This window comes from Onychostruthus taczanowskii, unplaced genomic scaffold (assembly GCF_017590055.1).
Source record: "Onychostruthus taczanowskii isolate IOZ18803 unplaced genomic scaffold, ASM1759005v1 scaffold51, whole genome shotgun sequence".
NCBI classification, from domain to species: domain Eukaryota; kingdom Metazoa; phylum Chordata; class Aves; order Passeriformes; family Passeridae; genus Onychostruthus; species Onychostruthus taczanowskii.
In genome coordinates, this window is record NW_024502680.1 from 2232905 (window position 1) to 2249942 (window position 17038).

At 41.0% G+C, this 17038-nt stretch overlaps 2 protein-coding genes across 2 annotated transcripts; one reads left to right on the forward strand and one right to left on the reverse strand.

Annotated features, from left to right (window-relative positions):
- Positions 1-382: 382 nt before the first annotated feature.
- DUSP28 (dual specificity phosphatase 28) lies at positions 383-1812 on the forward strand. The gene is made up of 2 exons (XM_041416303.1): positions 383-761; positions 1602-1812. The coding sequence occupies exons 1-2, from the start codon at positions 414-416 to the stop codon at positions 1734-1736; spliced, it is 483 nt and encodes a 160-aa protein (XP_041272237.1). The 5' UTR covers positions 383-413; the 3' UTR covers positions 1737-1812.
- Positions 1813-1954: 142 nt separating this feature from the next.
- On the reverse strand, positions 1955-16579 carry LOC121342127 (claudin-19-like). Its single transcript, XM_041416302.1, has 5 exons — positions 16314-16579; positions 8061-8225; positions 7830-7911; positions 5128-5238; positions 1955-3819 (listed from the first exon to the last, which is right to left on the reverse strand). Exons 1-5 carry the CDS (start codon positions 16531-16533, stop codon positions 3720-3722), a joined length of 678 nt encoding a protein of 225 aa, XP_041272236.1. The 5' UTR covers positions 16534-16579; the 3' UTR covers positions 1955-3719.
- Between the last annotated feature and the right edge of the window lie 459 nt (positions 16580-17038).

The following is a 17038-nucleotide window of genomic DNA, read 5'->3' on the forward strand; positions in this document are numbered from 1 at the left end:
TTGGTGCTGTGCCCCGAGGAGCCTGTTCCAGTGCCCAACTGGATCTTCTCTGGGTGAAGAAGCTTTTTCTAATATCCAGCCTAAACCCACCCTGACACAACTTCAGCCTCGCATCACTGCACCACGAGCACCGCCCGCAGCAGCAGCAGCAGCAGCATTCCGGTGCAGAACACAGCAGGTAAGCAGCTGCTCTGGGGGTAGCGACTGTACAAATCCACTGCCTTTACAAGCGAGCCGTGGGCTCTGAAAGTGCTTGCAGCTTTCCAAGTCCTCTCTCGGGATGCAGCCGGCACTAGGACCTGCCTGGAGCCTCTACGCGCCAGCCCGTAGGGAGCGGATAAAAATAGCAGCGCGCGGGTGGCACCGGGAGCCCCGCTCCGCCAGCCGGGCCGCTGGGCGCCCCGTGCCCGCCCATGCCCCAGCTCTGCCAGGTCACGGCCTCGCTGCTCCTGGGCACGGCCAGGGCGGCGTGCGACGAGGAGCTGCTGGCGCGGGAGGGGGTCACCTTCTGCGTGAATGTCACCCGGCAGCAGCCGTTCCCCGCGCTGCGGAGCGTCCGCGGCATCCGCGTGCCCGTGTTCGACGACCCGGCCGAGGATCTGTACCGGCACTTCGAGCCCTGCGGAGCCGCCATCGAGGCGGCCGTGCGGGCCGGGGGGAAGTGCCTGGTGTACTGCAAGAACGGCCGCAGCCGCTCCGCTGCCATCTGCACCGCTTATCTGATGAGACACCGGCAGCTGCCGCTCAAGGACGCCTTTGAGGTAATGTGCCTGCGTCCAGATCCGCGTTTACAGCTCTCTTGGGGAAGAAATGCAATGGTGATTTCTTGTAGAATTATTTTGGTGCTTTCTCCTGCCCATCAGCAGTTACACAGAGATTCAAACCTGTAAGTTTTTTCATGCCCAGCTTGGTCTAATAAATTTTCAGTGTGGGGTTTCTAGGATGAACATCAATACAAATGCAAATAGGCTTTAAGCACAGCTAGCAAACATACCAAGCTGGTTGCTCAGTGAACATTTTCTCTATCATTTGCACAGTCATGGTAAGACAGAGACAAAGTGAGTGGGTGCAGGAGCTGTTGTGCAGGGTTTGCTCCTGTGTGACAGCTCCACACAGCAAGGAGCATCCTGTCAGGCCTGAGAAAGCCTACATGGCTATAATGACCTGTCAGCTTTCCTAGGAAGCCTATCCAATACAACCTGCTTGTGCTCTGTGGGTTTTGGCTTCACCCATTTGTCAGGTATATCACTTTAGACAGCCAATTTGCTTAATTGAAACTGAGGTGTGCAGAGAGTGACCAAGTTTCACACTATCATCTTAAACATGAGCAGTGTCACTGCACGTGGTGGGAGACTTCCCATTTCCAGCAAATCAACAGCTCTGTCTGGTGTCTTTCCCATGAATCCATTCTGTAACCAGCCCCACCTGCCAGCTCCTAGCAAGCACAGAGTGAAGTCAGCTCACCAAAATAGGTGTTTGTTACTCTGTGGCCAAATCAAGTAAAGTAAAATAAAGTGAATCTTCTCCTGTACAAAATTCATTTGCGTGACTCCCACAAATGCAGGATACCTTGCCTCTACTGTGTCTCTCCTGTTCTCTAGGCTGTGAAAACTGCCAGACCTGTAGCAGAACCGAATGCAGGATTTTGGTCTCAGCTGCAGAGATATGAAGAAGATTTGCAGATACCAAAGCAGTCTGCTCTGCTGAGCAAAGGACTTAAAAATAGCGATGTGTGAAGATACTTTAAAGAAAGTGAAGTGACTTGCTACAGACTAAAAAAAAAAATAAAAGGAAAAAAAATCACATCCTAAATCACCTGTACGTAAAACACTTTACCCCCATAACTGAGATGATGGTTCATTGCATTCATTCAGAGCATTTCTGTTGGTAATGCATGGAAAGAGGGCAGATAAGCAGGGAATAACAGCAGAAACAGAAAATGGTTGGAAGGACTGTAAACAAACCAGAGAAAGGCATGGAATCTTCAGCAGTGATTTTCCCCTGAATGCCTCTGAGTATGGTAACAATGTACTGAACGAGGGAAGGAATCCCACACAGGGATTTTATTCCTGTTTTTAAAGTAAACTTCCCAGCGATGCCATTAGAAGACATGATGCCAGACCAAGGAAGTTCTGAATTTCTCTCTCACCTACTGGATCATAATTCATCTTAATGAGCTGACACAGCCTTTGGTGGGAAACTGACAGTGGTTGATGCTTTGTCTCTGTGATTTTCCTTAAGTTCAACTAGACCAAAGCACCTTCACAAATCACCTAAAAATCCAGAGGAATATGCAGGTGATGGTCCCACCCTGCAGGCTAGTGCCTTTTCAGCTTTTGAAATTGTTCTCTAAAACACCAAAGGAATTATTTTAAAAACTGCAGATGATAGTGGAGGGAAGAAGATGACACTAGCAATCTAGAAGCAATCACCACTCCTTTTAGCTTTACTTACTAAGTAAAACAAGGCCCAGTTCATGCCTTCATGTGTCAGTTTCCAAGTCAGCTGTTCCTGCATGCAAGCAGCATGGCTAAATCATTTCTGCTGAGACTGCTTACAGGTTGCCCTCTGAAATTATCTATTGGGCATGAAACTTCCAGATCAGACTGCTCTGTGTTATCGTCAGCCATTCAAAACAGAGTTTTGTCAAACTGTATGAACACATTTGTAATTTAAAAGGGACAGTTATGGAACCCGAGAACCTGCAGGATGAAATTCCATTCCACCCTGCTGAAAGCATAAACATGAAGTAAGGTTAGTTCACTGCCATCTGCCTAAGTGCTCACACAAGGTAAACATATGCTTCCAGCTGTGGAGGAGTTTAAGGCAGAAATTCTAATGATGGAACAATGACAGAAAATCCAACCACTGGGGAATTACATGAATTAGACAATTCGGATGCAGTACAAGTTCCCAAAGTTAAAGACTGCTCAAAGTTAAAGTAGTGTTATTTTAAAAGCTGAAACCATAGAAATAAAAATAAAAATTTCAGGCTATCATTTTCTTAGTTACCACGAGGCATTTTCACAGCAGATGCTTTCTCCACTCCCAACTGTGTTTTGTTCATTCTGTATCGTTTATCTTCTGTATCTGCATTACAACCAACAAGAAATTTGTTGCACATCTGCAGATTTGAGGGTGTTTCTAGCAGATTTGCTAGAAAATTTTTTGTAGCTTTTATTAAACCTTGACTATCATAAATAATAAGAATTTCAGTATAACATAAGATCCTTATTAGAGAATTCCACTTGTCAAAGAATCTGTTTCAGTCTGTGGAACAAAGTTTATTTCTTGTCAAAAGCTTAAGCTGCTAAACAAAAAAAAAGGAAGCTAAACATTAATGAAAACAAAACACATTTCTAACTGTGAGGCATATGAACTTGCAGTCAGATACAGCTATCAGTTCCACATGTTTGAGTCAGCTGAAATAGGAACCATTGCTCTTGAGTGTCAGCATATCCTGCACTCTGGTTAAATTTTACCAGGCTTCTCAGCATGCAGAAAACCTTCATGCCACAGGATTTCACGTCACAATGTCTTCTGTAGAAAGCTATTTACATCTGAAAACCATTCCTATTTACATTGAAAGCCATACCTCCTCCTGGTACTGCTCCAAATTAAGGCATAGGTTTGCAACTTGGAACCAGAATAAAGAAGTAGCTCACTTCTTTACTGGAGTCCATAACCCACTAACGCTACAGGTGATGCAGGATGGAAGCTCAGACATACTCCTTGTTGCTTATGACTGACTCAGAGCTCCTGGGGTACATGTGTGGCTGAGAAGCTGCCTGGGCTGCTGAATATGCATACTTCTTGGGACTGTAAATCAAGAAAAAAAGATACAAAATAATTGGTATTAGACACATGCCCATGGTTTCAGATACTTAGAAGTTACTCGGGTAGCTTTGTATCCAACGCACCCACAGCAGGTTCTTCACAACAGGGCAGAAATGAGAGGCCTCCTGTTCTCATTGTTCTGGTAGCTAAGGGGGAATAGATGGGGTCCCTGGTGGGCTGCACAGCATCTCTCATAACCTCAGCCACATCTGGATTCCTAACTCACATGTGCTCTTCCTCCAGGCATTTCAGCCAAGGCCCTAAAGCAGAAGCCCTCAGCACCTTTGTACAAGCTGCAGGTTTTAATACAGGAATCAAGATGACAAAGAAAGAAAACAGTATATCTTCACCCAACCCCTTCAACTGTCATTCATCACGCTGAACTTCTATTTCATATGTCAGTTTTACCTGATTTTCAGGACATTTCAGGACATTTGGTACTTTGTATCAAAGTAAGGTGAGCAAGATCTAAAGTCCAATGTGGCTGATGAAATATTACCATAAAATTGAAATGGTTTCAGATTAGGCAATGCAGTACCAGAGGAACACTCACTTACTACACTTTGATATAATTTTCCTAATATTAAACAGACCAATAGTGAATATGCTTCTTCCTTGCATATTATAACCCTCTCAAGCTCAGCTAGTACAAGCTCCAAGCTATTGGAGTTCTGGTAGACATGGACCTCTGCTATTTTTGCCTGTTTCATCTCTCTCCTTCAAAAAGAGGCCTTCTGTACATGTCAAAATTTAAGACTGAAACAAAAAAGCAGGGAAGGTTAAATATTGAGGCCAGAAATCTCAGCTTTCCTGATTTGATGTGCAACAAGACATTTCCAAAAAGAACAAGAAAAAAAAACCATGTTTCTAGTGATCAATTCCATGTGCTTTGGGAAAGATCTTTACACTTTCTGCAAACTGAACAGTGTTTGAATATTTTACTCACAGTGAGTACTGCAGGGAAACTGGATCATAATACATTATGGAGTTTCATATACTTTTCTTTTGGTGACAGTTTGCTCCTTCACTGCACATTTTCACTATCAGCAGTGCCCACAATTACCAAATACAAGTTAAAGGTGACTGCTGAAGGTGATGCATGAAGTACCCTGTCTGGGAGGTACAAGTGTTTGGTACAGCATCCCCTCCATCACCAGTCTGTGACATGCCATAGCACTGTTTGTAATTTATACATATTTATACAGGGGGTGGAGAGAGACAGAATAGTGCACAGGTAGAAAGTGGTATGTGATTGACAGCTACTACTTCAACTGACAAATCCAAGATTACCTGTAATTCTGTTTTTCCTTCCCTCTGCATGAACAGGTCAGTAAGATCCCACCAAGTATATAAAGGATAGATCCAGTCCAGCCTAAGTACAGAGCTTCTCCTAGTTCGTACCTGAAACATGAAAGATTTGATGGAAACAACTTATAACAGGATCACAAAGCCATGCAAACAAATTAGAATTTGCATTGAAATCAGCTAACTGAAAGGCACTTCAGCAGTTAACAGAGAACAGATCTGGCTTTGTGTCTGCTCAGTAAAACTCTTATTTGTATAGAGCTGTTCTGCCAAATTACTAACAGTACAGAGAGTACTAAGCAACATAAAGATAAGTAGCAATAAATAATTGTGTATATATAACTAATTGTTGATAATAAATAATAATGATATACCTTCTGTGCAATCCATAACACTTATTTTGCCCTTTTATTGGTTGTGTCACTGAAATGATTTTGTGAAGTTGGATGATTCAGATCTTACTGTCTATATGCTGAGAAAAGGCTGATCACTGACATCAGTTTTCTATGGACACAACACTAGGTCACCTACAAGTAGCTGGCTGAATAGTTTCAAACTTAGATACCCTAAAGGATATTCAGCACCCTCTGTGGTGGTATGGCTGAAAGGCATTTATGAATGTCCCAGGCTGAAAAAGAATAGTTCCCTGTTTTACTGTACAAAACTACACCTTTCAGAAAACCCACTAGTCCAGTCCAAGAAAGTAATTGATAATGAATTTGTTCCAAAGACTAGACACAACTGAGTCTGGAAAAGTCTGGCAGGAGTTTCATGAAAAGAGGAAAACAAATTTTCATGATCAGACAAAAACTATATCCACAATTCACCTGTACATCTCTGGTCTGAGATACCCCAATATAAGGGCAAAATAAGTGTCCTGGACTGCATTGAAGGTACCATGGAGCCAGAGATTTGTGTTTTCTTTCCACTTGGAAACACAATTATTTAAAAGTGTCAGAGGTTCTGACTCTGGAGTTCATTGCTCGCAGGAGGGATTCAGAGGTTTACACAGGTTCACAGCTCTCTGTCTCATCATACACAGGAGCCACAAGGTCTCCACTGGTTTAGGTACTTCCAAACATGGAAGAAGCAGAGTCACTATCAAACAAACCCAGGAGTACAAATTGCACATTGCCCAGTGCCTGCAATCATTTCTGCTCACCAGTCACCTACAGACAAGAATGCTGTAGATGTCATACCAAAGTATATCGGAGACATCTGCAGAACAACTTCGTTTGCCTTCAGAGATGTAGGAGAAACTCCTCTAAGAATTAGCAGAGGTCAACTTCACTAATTTGCTGAAGTCAGACCAGAAAAATGCAATCTGAACAACCAGACTTGCCAGTCTCTTAAGAGTGAAGATCAATATTGGCATGCAAGTGAATTTAAAATTGTCTTACAGACTGCATGCCCAGCTTTATCAATGATCAAACTTAATTCATCAAGAACTGCTCAGTGAATCAATGGCTTAAAAATGAAGTTTAGCTATTAAAAAAAAGGATTTCTTTAACTACTGAATGCAAACCATCTGGTAACTGATTAACAGGCATTGATGTTGAAGCCCCAAAGCTCTAGCAGGGACTATCAAACACACCAACTATCCAACTAACCGAAATTCCTTATCGACAGTTGTTTCTGCTCTCTAATGCATTTATTACCCTTCATATAGTTCTCTCAAGGGGATATAAAGCAACAAAAAGTAACTGCACAAATACAATTTATTTCTAAGCACTTCATTGAAAACACAGGAAAAACTGACAAACAACAAAAGCAATTGCTTAAAGTACTTTGATTTATCACAAAGCACTTCACCTCTGACTTCCCTGAACTGATTCCTGGGTGGGAACTTTACAAAACACTTCAAATATGAGCCTAGCAACTAACAATTTATAGTTTACTGAGCTATGATTTATATACTTGGTAGAAGTATATTATAGATGTCTCATATCCCACAATGTTTCCCTCTCCTTTTCACCTTCTCTGAAGGAGAGGCACAGTTACCTCTGCCCTTGTTCCTCATTCCTAAACAGGACATCTAGATAAGGTGCCATAAGCTGCCATTTGGTTTTGACAACTGTTACTTTTACATCAGACAAAGAGCAAGGGCTTTTATACCTCAAAACTTGTTTGTATGCAATTGCACTGGTTGATAATCCCACAGATTTTGCCTAGTTTTAACTCATAAGGCAAACAAATGTTGAGCTGTTAAAATATAGACATGTATAAGACAGGCAGCAGATTTCTCTGCACGCCACTAGTACAAAGCTTGAGCTGCTTTGCAGGCCATTTTCCCTTGCATGTGCATCTGAGGTACTTTATTCTAGTCAGAACTTAAGTTTTGTACCTCTTTTGGTCTAAATGCCAAAGCAGATTACGAATTTTACCTTTTCTTCTTCATAACATTGAGATACACACTTAACTGAGTCTCTCAAGAAAATGCAAACACAGTACAAAACCCGCTCAGATTGGGGTTGGTATTCCTCACACACTCACTAACTCTTCCAGGAAAGAACTCTCCTCCCTCCCCACCAACATCTCTGAGGTGAAAAGGTTCCCTGAATACAATTTTTCCCTCCTGTATGACTGGATAATGGGATCCATCCAGGTTCTGAAACTCTGGAGCAGCTGAGGTTAGTGCAACTCCCCAACACATGATGGAGATTGGTATGACAGATACATTAACTTACTTGGTTCCAGCGTACAGTTGGTTAAAAAACTGAGCAGTAACCATTGCAGCGTACCAAGAAACAGCCACCATGGAGCAGAGACCTACCAGAAAAAGTTTAAAAAGCACACAGGTGAATGATTCCTTTAATGGCTGTAACAGATTTAAACCAAAAATAAGTTTATTTCATTTAGTCTGGCTGTGAAAGCCATACAAAGTATCAATAGTGCTCTCATTTCAGCCTCAATATTACCTCCTAAAATAAAAAGAAATCCTCCTGTGACAGTAAACTTCATTTTTCCGTCTTCATCACTCAACCCAATGTTTGTGCACTTCATACCAAGCAGTGAGAGTACTGCAGCTAAGAATCCCAAAAGGATGGAAGTAATCATCAGGGCACGGCATGCCTGAATGTGAGCTGAGACAAAAAAAGAGAAAACAAATCAGGATCTATACAGAAATTGCATTAATCTTGTGCTGAAAGAAATATAAAAGATTAGAGAAAGTGACAAAACTAACAGGTGCAGTAACGAGTGAATCTTGTCCAATTTTGTCACATGGCTCAGAGAAGCCTCCAAACCCAAGTGTGTTTAGCCTTCAAGTCAAACAGATTTGAGAGTTGAACTATGCCTACACTTTATAAGCTCAGTAAATCTTCTTGTGTCTTTAGTAAATCCTGAAGAACTACAGCAAGCCATTCATCCCTTACATTCCTGTGAAAATGCCTAGTGGTATACATGGTCATTTGCAGGGGCAGGAAAAAGTCTCCTACTCACAAGTCCTTCAGTCTTCCTGACACGTTTACAGCTGAGTGCACAGGGCATGTCTGAAATGCAGGTGATAGTGAAGGTGTGCGAGGCTCTGGCACTGCTGAGGAACTGGAGAAAGGTACCAGCTTTGCTGCTTCCAGGGAGAGGCAGGAAAGAATGGTGCTCAAGTTAGCAGTGCACTTCAAACTCTGTAACAAAGAGGAGTGAGCGAGTCTGAGAGCTGCAGCACTCCTCCCTGAGACACTCTGCTGTGGAGAGGTTACAGCTGCTGTGGGCACTTCAGGGAATTTGGTATCCTGGAATTCTGCGTCATTTAAGCTCCCAGTCTTCACATCTAGGTATCAATTGCACAAAAACCAGGGCTAGATTATTAATCAGCCTAAGAAAGAAGGTCACACAGGGACTTTGGGCTCCTTTAAAATGGCAGCCTGCACTTGGCAGGCTCCAGGTCAAGTGGCATTTCGGCACCTTTGTTGTGAGATAAACATGCCAAGCCTGGCAGGTCACAACTGCTAACTTTGTTAACTTGATTAAGTTCTCTTCCAATCTAAATTGTTTGATGACTCTACAGTTATAATCATACGTCAGAAGGGTCAGACCTGATTCCAACTGGACACTCACATCATTGATGCCAGCATTCAAGCTCTTGCTCCCTGACCACCTCCACATCCTCCACAATAACCTGCTGGGCTAGTTCTGTCTGTCTCCAGACAACAAAAAATCAGACAGAGAGACAGAAGGCAAAGTGATATTCACACTCCAACTCAGCCTAGTGTGGCTTAAGAGTATTGGTCCTACCAGCTTAAGAGTTCCAAAGGTAGCAATAAGCTTCCATGAGATAAATATACAGAATTAAAGGCTAAATTAATTTGAGGAGTTAATGCATTGTTAAGCACAAATTTTAAAACTTTCATGGAAAAAATTAAGACAGTAGTAAAAGTGGGAAGACCTCTCAAAATACCATTAACAGTTCAAGGTTTTTTTCTGCAGAAGATACAGTTAAGGTAAGTACTCAATAATGTTGCTTTCTGGTTTGGGATCTTTCACGGTGGCCATCACCCAGCAGGGTCCAACAACTGACATTTCAGGTCTTGGGGACTCCTGCAGTGTTAGATGGGACTCCCCATATCTTTCCAGGACACACAAACATACCCTTGCTTGCAATCCAGTGGGAAAGGGATTTCATACAACTGTACCACAATACCATAACCTTAACAGCCTTAAATGAGGACCTTAGTTCACAATTCAGAAAACTCAATTTTTTTATTTTAAACTTAGCTTATTTAACAAGACACAAGTCAGTGCATTTTATTAGTCCACACTAATTGTAAGAAATTATCCCCAAATCCTGTCATTGGAAAAAACGCCTACGGAACTTTAAAAAGAAGGTGAAAAAAAAAAAAGAGGGGGGAGTTTACGAAGCTTTGGCAACTAGTTATATCAAATGTTTGACTTAGTTGTGACTAGACAGACAGTGCTAGCTACATGGACTAGCCAGTCATGGTTTCAGTCTTGTTCAATATTGCATTTAAAAAGCCCCTCACTTCAAATACTTGTCATGTAGACGAATGGTATAGTGAACTCAAAAGCATTAAATTGGTTTAAAAGAACCAAGTCTGACTTTTCCCATACATAAAGCAAAACCCAGAACTATTCCATATAGCTCAGCTGCCAATAAGGAAACTTTCAAGGAAAATCTTCATTGACCTTCTGATGAGAGATAACAAAGACACTTTTGTTTGTTCTTTTTGCCCTCCCTCCAGTCCCTGGCATCCTGGCAGCAGTTTCAGCTAAGTTTCTAAACAGGAATTTGAAACACACCTAAACTGACCATGGTAATTTTTAATCTGTCCTGGTTCATATCTGCCAGCCTATGGATGTTTCTCAGAGGTCCCACTGTTTGCTGAGCCCTTGCTGCCAAACCCATTTTCTTCCTCTTTCCTCCTTTGCCCAGCTACAGTCCTTTCAACTGTTACTGCCATCCAGTGTCTTCTGACTCCTCTTTTTCAGCTTTCTTTTCTAAAAGTGTTTTATCTTCACAGATTTGCAAGTTTTCCCTTCTGCTTCCCCCTACCTTTGACCCTCAACTATACTGCCATCTCCTCTTCAACAGACCAAAGCTAATCTTCACAAAATCACTTCAGGGCCTGTCCCAGTCATTTACTTTCTGGCTCCACTTTTCTCCTTACTGCTGACTCCATGTTGTTATCTGTAGCTCTCAGGAGCCCTGCTGTTTCTTGCCTTCTGTTCTGTTTGCTTTAACACTTGTGGTACTGTTTTCTGTCCTCCACCAGGTTCTTTCAAACCCACTTTTTTCTCCAGATGCTGATGTCCTGTGAGCCCATGGCCCAAATGTGCACATACTCAGCCCAGTGAGTGAGTAAACACATCAATGACATGATGCTGCCTGGAGTCAGTGGCAGTAAGCTACAAACCAGCCCTTGGAGGGTTTTTTACAAGAATCAAATAAAATCACAGAATCATTAAGGCTGGCAAAGATCTCTCGGATCATCAAGTCCAACTACTGACCCAGCAATGCTGGTGCACACTGACATAAGTAACCTGCAGAGGATAATGTCTGATGGAATGATCCTGCTGTTACTGAGGCTAAAATGCTTAAATTGGGTTATGTTCCTCTTCATACACACACACACTCTAAAAGCAATTGTTAGAGAAGACTGAAAGATGAAAAGAACAGATTATTCTCTAAATACTGGACACAGTTTCAGAGAATTGCTGTGCGAGTATTAGAGCTGGTCAACAACAAGCCTTTCATCAGATTGAGGGAGAAAGTGAATTTAACACCTCATTTCCACTAATCCTCTATTACACATTCTTCAGATTAGGAGTACCCTCTTACCTATGTAGTTTAGCCACCTCCTAGGGCAGATTCAGCTAGAAGGAAGGCATTTTTATTCCAAATAAGTATCTATATACTGAATTATTCAAGATTAATAAAAAATAGCTTTACTGTCTATAAACATGCTTACTCTTCACAGAATATTGCCTAGTTGGGCATTTGAGGACAACCACAATTATGATGAAGACTGATACACAGGACAAGGGCCAGCAGATCTAAATTTCTTGATATTTAAAACCACATCTAAATGGACTTTAGTTACTGTCAGTTAACTAACTGACAGTAGTTAGCATTAGTTGACAAGCCTAATGATATATTAATTTATAGCATATACTCCTTCTATAACTTATAATATAATATGTTTAACATATTATCATGTGTTTCTTGGATTATCTACAATTTTCAGTGTCAACTTACAAAAACCACTACCACTTCTCAGCTAAAAACAGTATTTCCTATTACATGGAAAAACTACATCTACGGTACATTAGCTATGAAGTATTGCAAAATAAGGTCTACACATTAATTCCAAATAAATAAATAATTTTAAAATGTCTCCTACTAAGATATCCCACGAGATGCTAGAGAAGAGATTACAACCCACTTTAAATGCTTGTTAAATGCTTGATCAACCGACTTCATTTGCCTTAGTTTATAACCTTTCCTTGACACATTCTGCTGCTTGAGAGAATTTTATTACTTCAGCCCACAAAGTCCTTCTTGGCCAGTTATTTTCCAGTATTACCAGATCACTAAAACAAAAGCCTTACTACTTTTTGCCAATAAGTTTTTAAGCAATATAAACAAGGCTGCACAAAGTCACCTACCAGGCAGTGCAAGCATAGAGTCAAAATCCCTGCAGTTGGATACTCCAGTGCTGTCTGTTGCACAGCTCTTCCACAGGTTTTCAAACAACGTAGATGTTGTGATCACAGAACCATGTATACTGGAGACTTTCCAGTAATTATTTGGCAAAGTAGCTCCAATAACTGCCAAGCCACCCAAGCACAAAATAAAGCCAACAATTTCCAATGTAGCAGTCATGCTTGTGAGTAGTAACAGGTAAATATCCTTATAATTAGATTACAATCAAGTGAAGCCTTTCAGAAGCCTCCTTGCTGTTTTATCTCTGGGTTTCACTCCAAAATGAGTCTACCTTTGCTCTTTGCTCTTTCCCCATAGATAAGGCTTACTGGGCATGACAATAAGAAGTGGGAGCAGTTCATGATAAAGATATTAGCATGTAAAAAAAGTGACCACATTAATTCTTTTTCTAATAGGAAGTGAAAAATGAGCCTATTCTTTTTCTCAGCCTAGAAAGTACAGTCAGTATTTCTACAAAATACCTTGTAAGAGTGATAATATAGGCAAATATTTTATTTCTGTCTCTTTTCTGAGGTCAACTAGATTTTACACTAGATTAAGATTGCTTCTAATTTTATTTTGCTGTCAAATCGAAAAGCTTTTGTGTAATATTTTCTTGAGGACTCAAATATAAAACAGCTTGAGAACAGAATATTTATACGTCTGCTAGAAAATTTAGCACAGTTTTTGGAGCTATGATCATAAGTAATCCACAACAACTGTACTGCCAGCTTCTTTCAGGAAGGTAAAGTTTATGGATGAGTGGTTTCCATTAATATTTTACTGTCTATTGATCTACAGCTAAACACATTCAGTCTTAAAAACTATTCCGCTTACACTGTACAGTTGGACAATATATTAAAATTGCAATAATGTATGTGCCATGGAATTGAAATGTAAAGAAATGAAGGAGCTAGTGTGGCAGACCTGTCTCAAAAGGAATAAAATTATGAAGAAAAACAGCTATAAGAAAAATAATACATTGCAATAAATTGCATCTGTTTGTCAGAATAGCCCAGGATTAAAAAAAAAAAAAAGCTACTGTAGGCAAAGCATATGTTAAATTCAGTTTAGTTGCTTCTGCCCTTGGCTACACAGAATGGTAGCCTCAATTCACATCACCCACTCATGTTAATGCTTTAAAGTACTTGTGGATCCAAACGTGGTTAACCATCTTTTGCAGTGATAACCTGCCCTTATCTCCAGGAAATGGAGTCAGAGTTTCTTCATAAAATAATTCTGCTATGATGCAACCTGGTAACAGTTCCACAGCATTTATGTAAACACTACCAGAAGGATTAGCCTTTGAGAGACCCACAACTCGTCCCTAACAGGTATTTGTTGTTTTTCATCAAAATTCACTGTCACTTTGAGCTGATGCTGTGGGTTGGTAGGTTCAGCTGCCAAAGGGTATTACAGTGCCACTATGACATTTTGGTTCCCATGGCAGCCAAGAGAATCATTGCCACTGATTTAAACAAGACCAGATTTGGCACTGTGATCCTGTGCAGCTCTTAACTTGCAATCTTTTAAGGAAACCAGATAGTGTGTGGCAGGAATTGATCTCAGGTGACTGTTACAGAATTCCCTCCTTCTGCTTAGTCACTGCAACTTGAAAAATGATGGCACAGTAAAATGAACACACTGTACCAGTACCATGGAGTATCTGCATTTCATTAAAAGCCCTTCAAAGAATTTCCAGCTAATTTATCCACACAGTGGTGCCATGCTGGTGATCTCAGCAATCACTTCTGCTGACAGCACTTTCAAAGGTGAGATAGTTGGGACCTTGAATCAAGTGTCCACGGCTGTTATACTGCTGCCAAGGATGCAATAAAAAATTAAGAGTATAATCTTTAAAAAATCTCTTCCTAGTTAAGAAATGTGTTTCAACTGGCATCATACAGCACACATATGAACAAAAGATTAAACTGCAGACCTCAAGTGCATGAGTTTTCCTACACAGCACCAGGCATTTTAATAATTCCCTTCAGAAAATCACTCTCCAATGTGTTAAAGACCATAAGGCTATTCTTCACTAAATTTTGTAAACTGTGGCTTTTCAGGCAATGGGTCTAACAGCCAGTACTGCTCTGCAAGAGGCTCTGCATCAGCAGGGCTTAAGAGTTGGTGTTGACAGCTTCACATCAGCACCTTCCACAGCTTGGGAGCGTTCCTTTGGGCTTGCTCTAACCCAGCCAGTTGAACCAAACGCTGTCATTGTTGGCCCCATCTCATCACTGTGATTTCCAGAACGCTCCCAAGCTGTGGAAGGTGCTGATGTGAAGCTGTCAACACCAACTCTTAAGGCATCCTGGTACCTACACAGAGGAGACCCTGGAGAGGAGCTGAACAGGTCCCAACATGATGTGAAAAGCTGACATTGCCTCTGATGCAATGAGCAATGTTTTTAAAATCCTTGGAAGCATGTGATTAGCCTCCTTTTGAGGCTACAAACACTGGCCTCATTATGGGATGCTGATACTTATTCTTAAACTGGCCTCGCCATTATGAAGGCAGATGAGGCCACCAAAGTGAGGGTCCTGCAGAAGAACCATGAACATGCTGCATCTTGAGAGTTAAACTCTCATCCTTTAGAGATCTGCATTACAGTTAGGCAGCTCTGACTCCAAGGAAGTCCACATCTGTGTCAAGAAAAGCAAGGTTCATAGTCTGTGACACGTGGTATTTTTAAGGTTTAAGCACTGCACATTCAGAATAAAACTGCTGGAAGAGTGGAAGAGTCCAGACAAATAGCAATGACAGCAATCAGGAACCTACAAAGCACGGAAGACTTGAAGAAATTATATTAACATCACTCATAAAGTGACTGCACAAAACTGAAAGTTGTAAAGGAATAAATGCAAGGTTCTGTTCAAGACAGAAAGCTTAACAAATTACTATTTCCAAAGGCTACAGCATTGCTGTTTATACACTCAGTCTGCTGAGGAAACAACTTCAATGTCAGTCCTTCCTAATCCTTTACCATAAAGACAGTGTTTCCAGAAAGATAGTTTTAAAATCCAGAACTATTCAAACAAATACTTTCCAGCCCCTACTGAGACATGTCTTCTTTTTCTAGCTGCAGATGAACTGCTACCCTGCTAGCATGGTTGACCCTAGAAAACACAGAAGCATCCATTGCACAGATGTATTTTAGTCTAAGCTCACTACCTCTGAGAAAATCCAGAAAAAATATCCAGGTACACAGGTTTAGCACAAAGTATCAAACCAGATCTGTAATATCTAATAATGCTGTCTCACACTAAAGCACAAACAAACACCAGTGCTCATGGAACTATGCTTGTATCAAAGAACTGAGCTGAGTGAAAAGATGCTATTTCTTCCAAAACTATTTTTTAAAAATTCTCAGATTTACTGTCTGTCACCCATACCTCTATGTCAATGCACCAGAGAGGGCAGCAAAGCCACAGCAGTGACTGAGCTGAACTGCAGGGTGAAACATTGGTTTTCATGGTGGCCCTTTAAAGTGCCTGCAACCACAACAGGATTTGGCCATACTAGACATACAGCTCACACTGGGCTGTTCTGACACCTCCAGTGCATGGCTGCTCCCTGATATCTCAGCACAAAGATGCAGGTGACATTGTGCTACCGCCTAAAGCACACACATGTGCACCACTGCAATCCTTAGGCTGAATTTTAGCTGCAATGCTTTGTTTGGTATGTCATCATACCAGAGACAGGTTTTGGTATACAGGGATTTTATCTTGCCCTAACCCTTTTCCTTCTTTTGTATACATAGGGTAAGCACACCACATTGAGAAACAAAATTGAAAGCTGGAAGTTATTTTAATTCAGTGAGAGACACTGATGGAGAAGAAGGCAAGTGGAAATAAAGCACAGAGAACTGTAAAGCAGCGAGAACTGCAGTGCCCTCTGGACAACTGCACTCTGTGCCCCCCAACCTGCTAACACACTGCCCAGAAAGAAGGACAAAACCCATCTTTGGATTTTATGAATATATACCATGACTACTGAGCTCACTTACGGTCTGAACTCAGCATGTAGAGAAATTTCTTGCACTCTACTGATCCAACAGCAGTTGCTGCACAGTCCATCCAAAGACCTTCAGAAACCCAGTCTGCAGTAACCAGCTCTGTTGTGGCGTCCAAAACCTTCCATCTGCTGGACATGGCAGTAATAAGTGATGTAGCAAATCCTGCTAAAGCCAGCAGCAATGCACAAATCTGCAGACAGGATGATGCCATTGCAACAGAAGTTTTCTTCAAAGATGTTCTCCAAAATTTCTGGTATTAGAAACCTGTTGAAACAGTTCATACATACAGTGTATGGAGTTACCTTTACACAAGCCTGACCTTTGCAAAAACGTTTAAAAAATGCCTACCTACAACATAATGTATCACACAAGGGAATGGTAGAGGTGGAATCTAAATCCTATCAACTAATTGGAATAATTGAATATTATTATTCACATTAATACATTATTTTTCTTAGGAAAACTTTTATTATTGTACACGTTTACCACTAAAAAATGCAAACAGAGCAAAACCACAGGAGACAACCAAAGAATTCTCTAATTTTAATTTGCAATGTTTCATCCATTTGTTACTTGCTTGCTAACTCAAAATTCATTTAAAAATTAAAACTATCAAATGTTTTAGTAAATTATTCATCTCCCAATTACAATGTCTACCAATACAAATTTAAAGCAAGATGAATTGTGATACTCACGTTTATGGTATGTTTCTAATC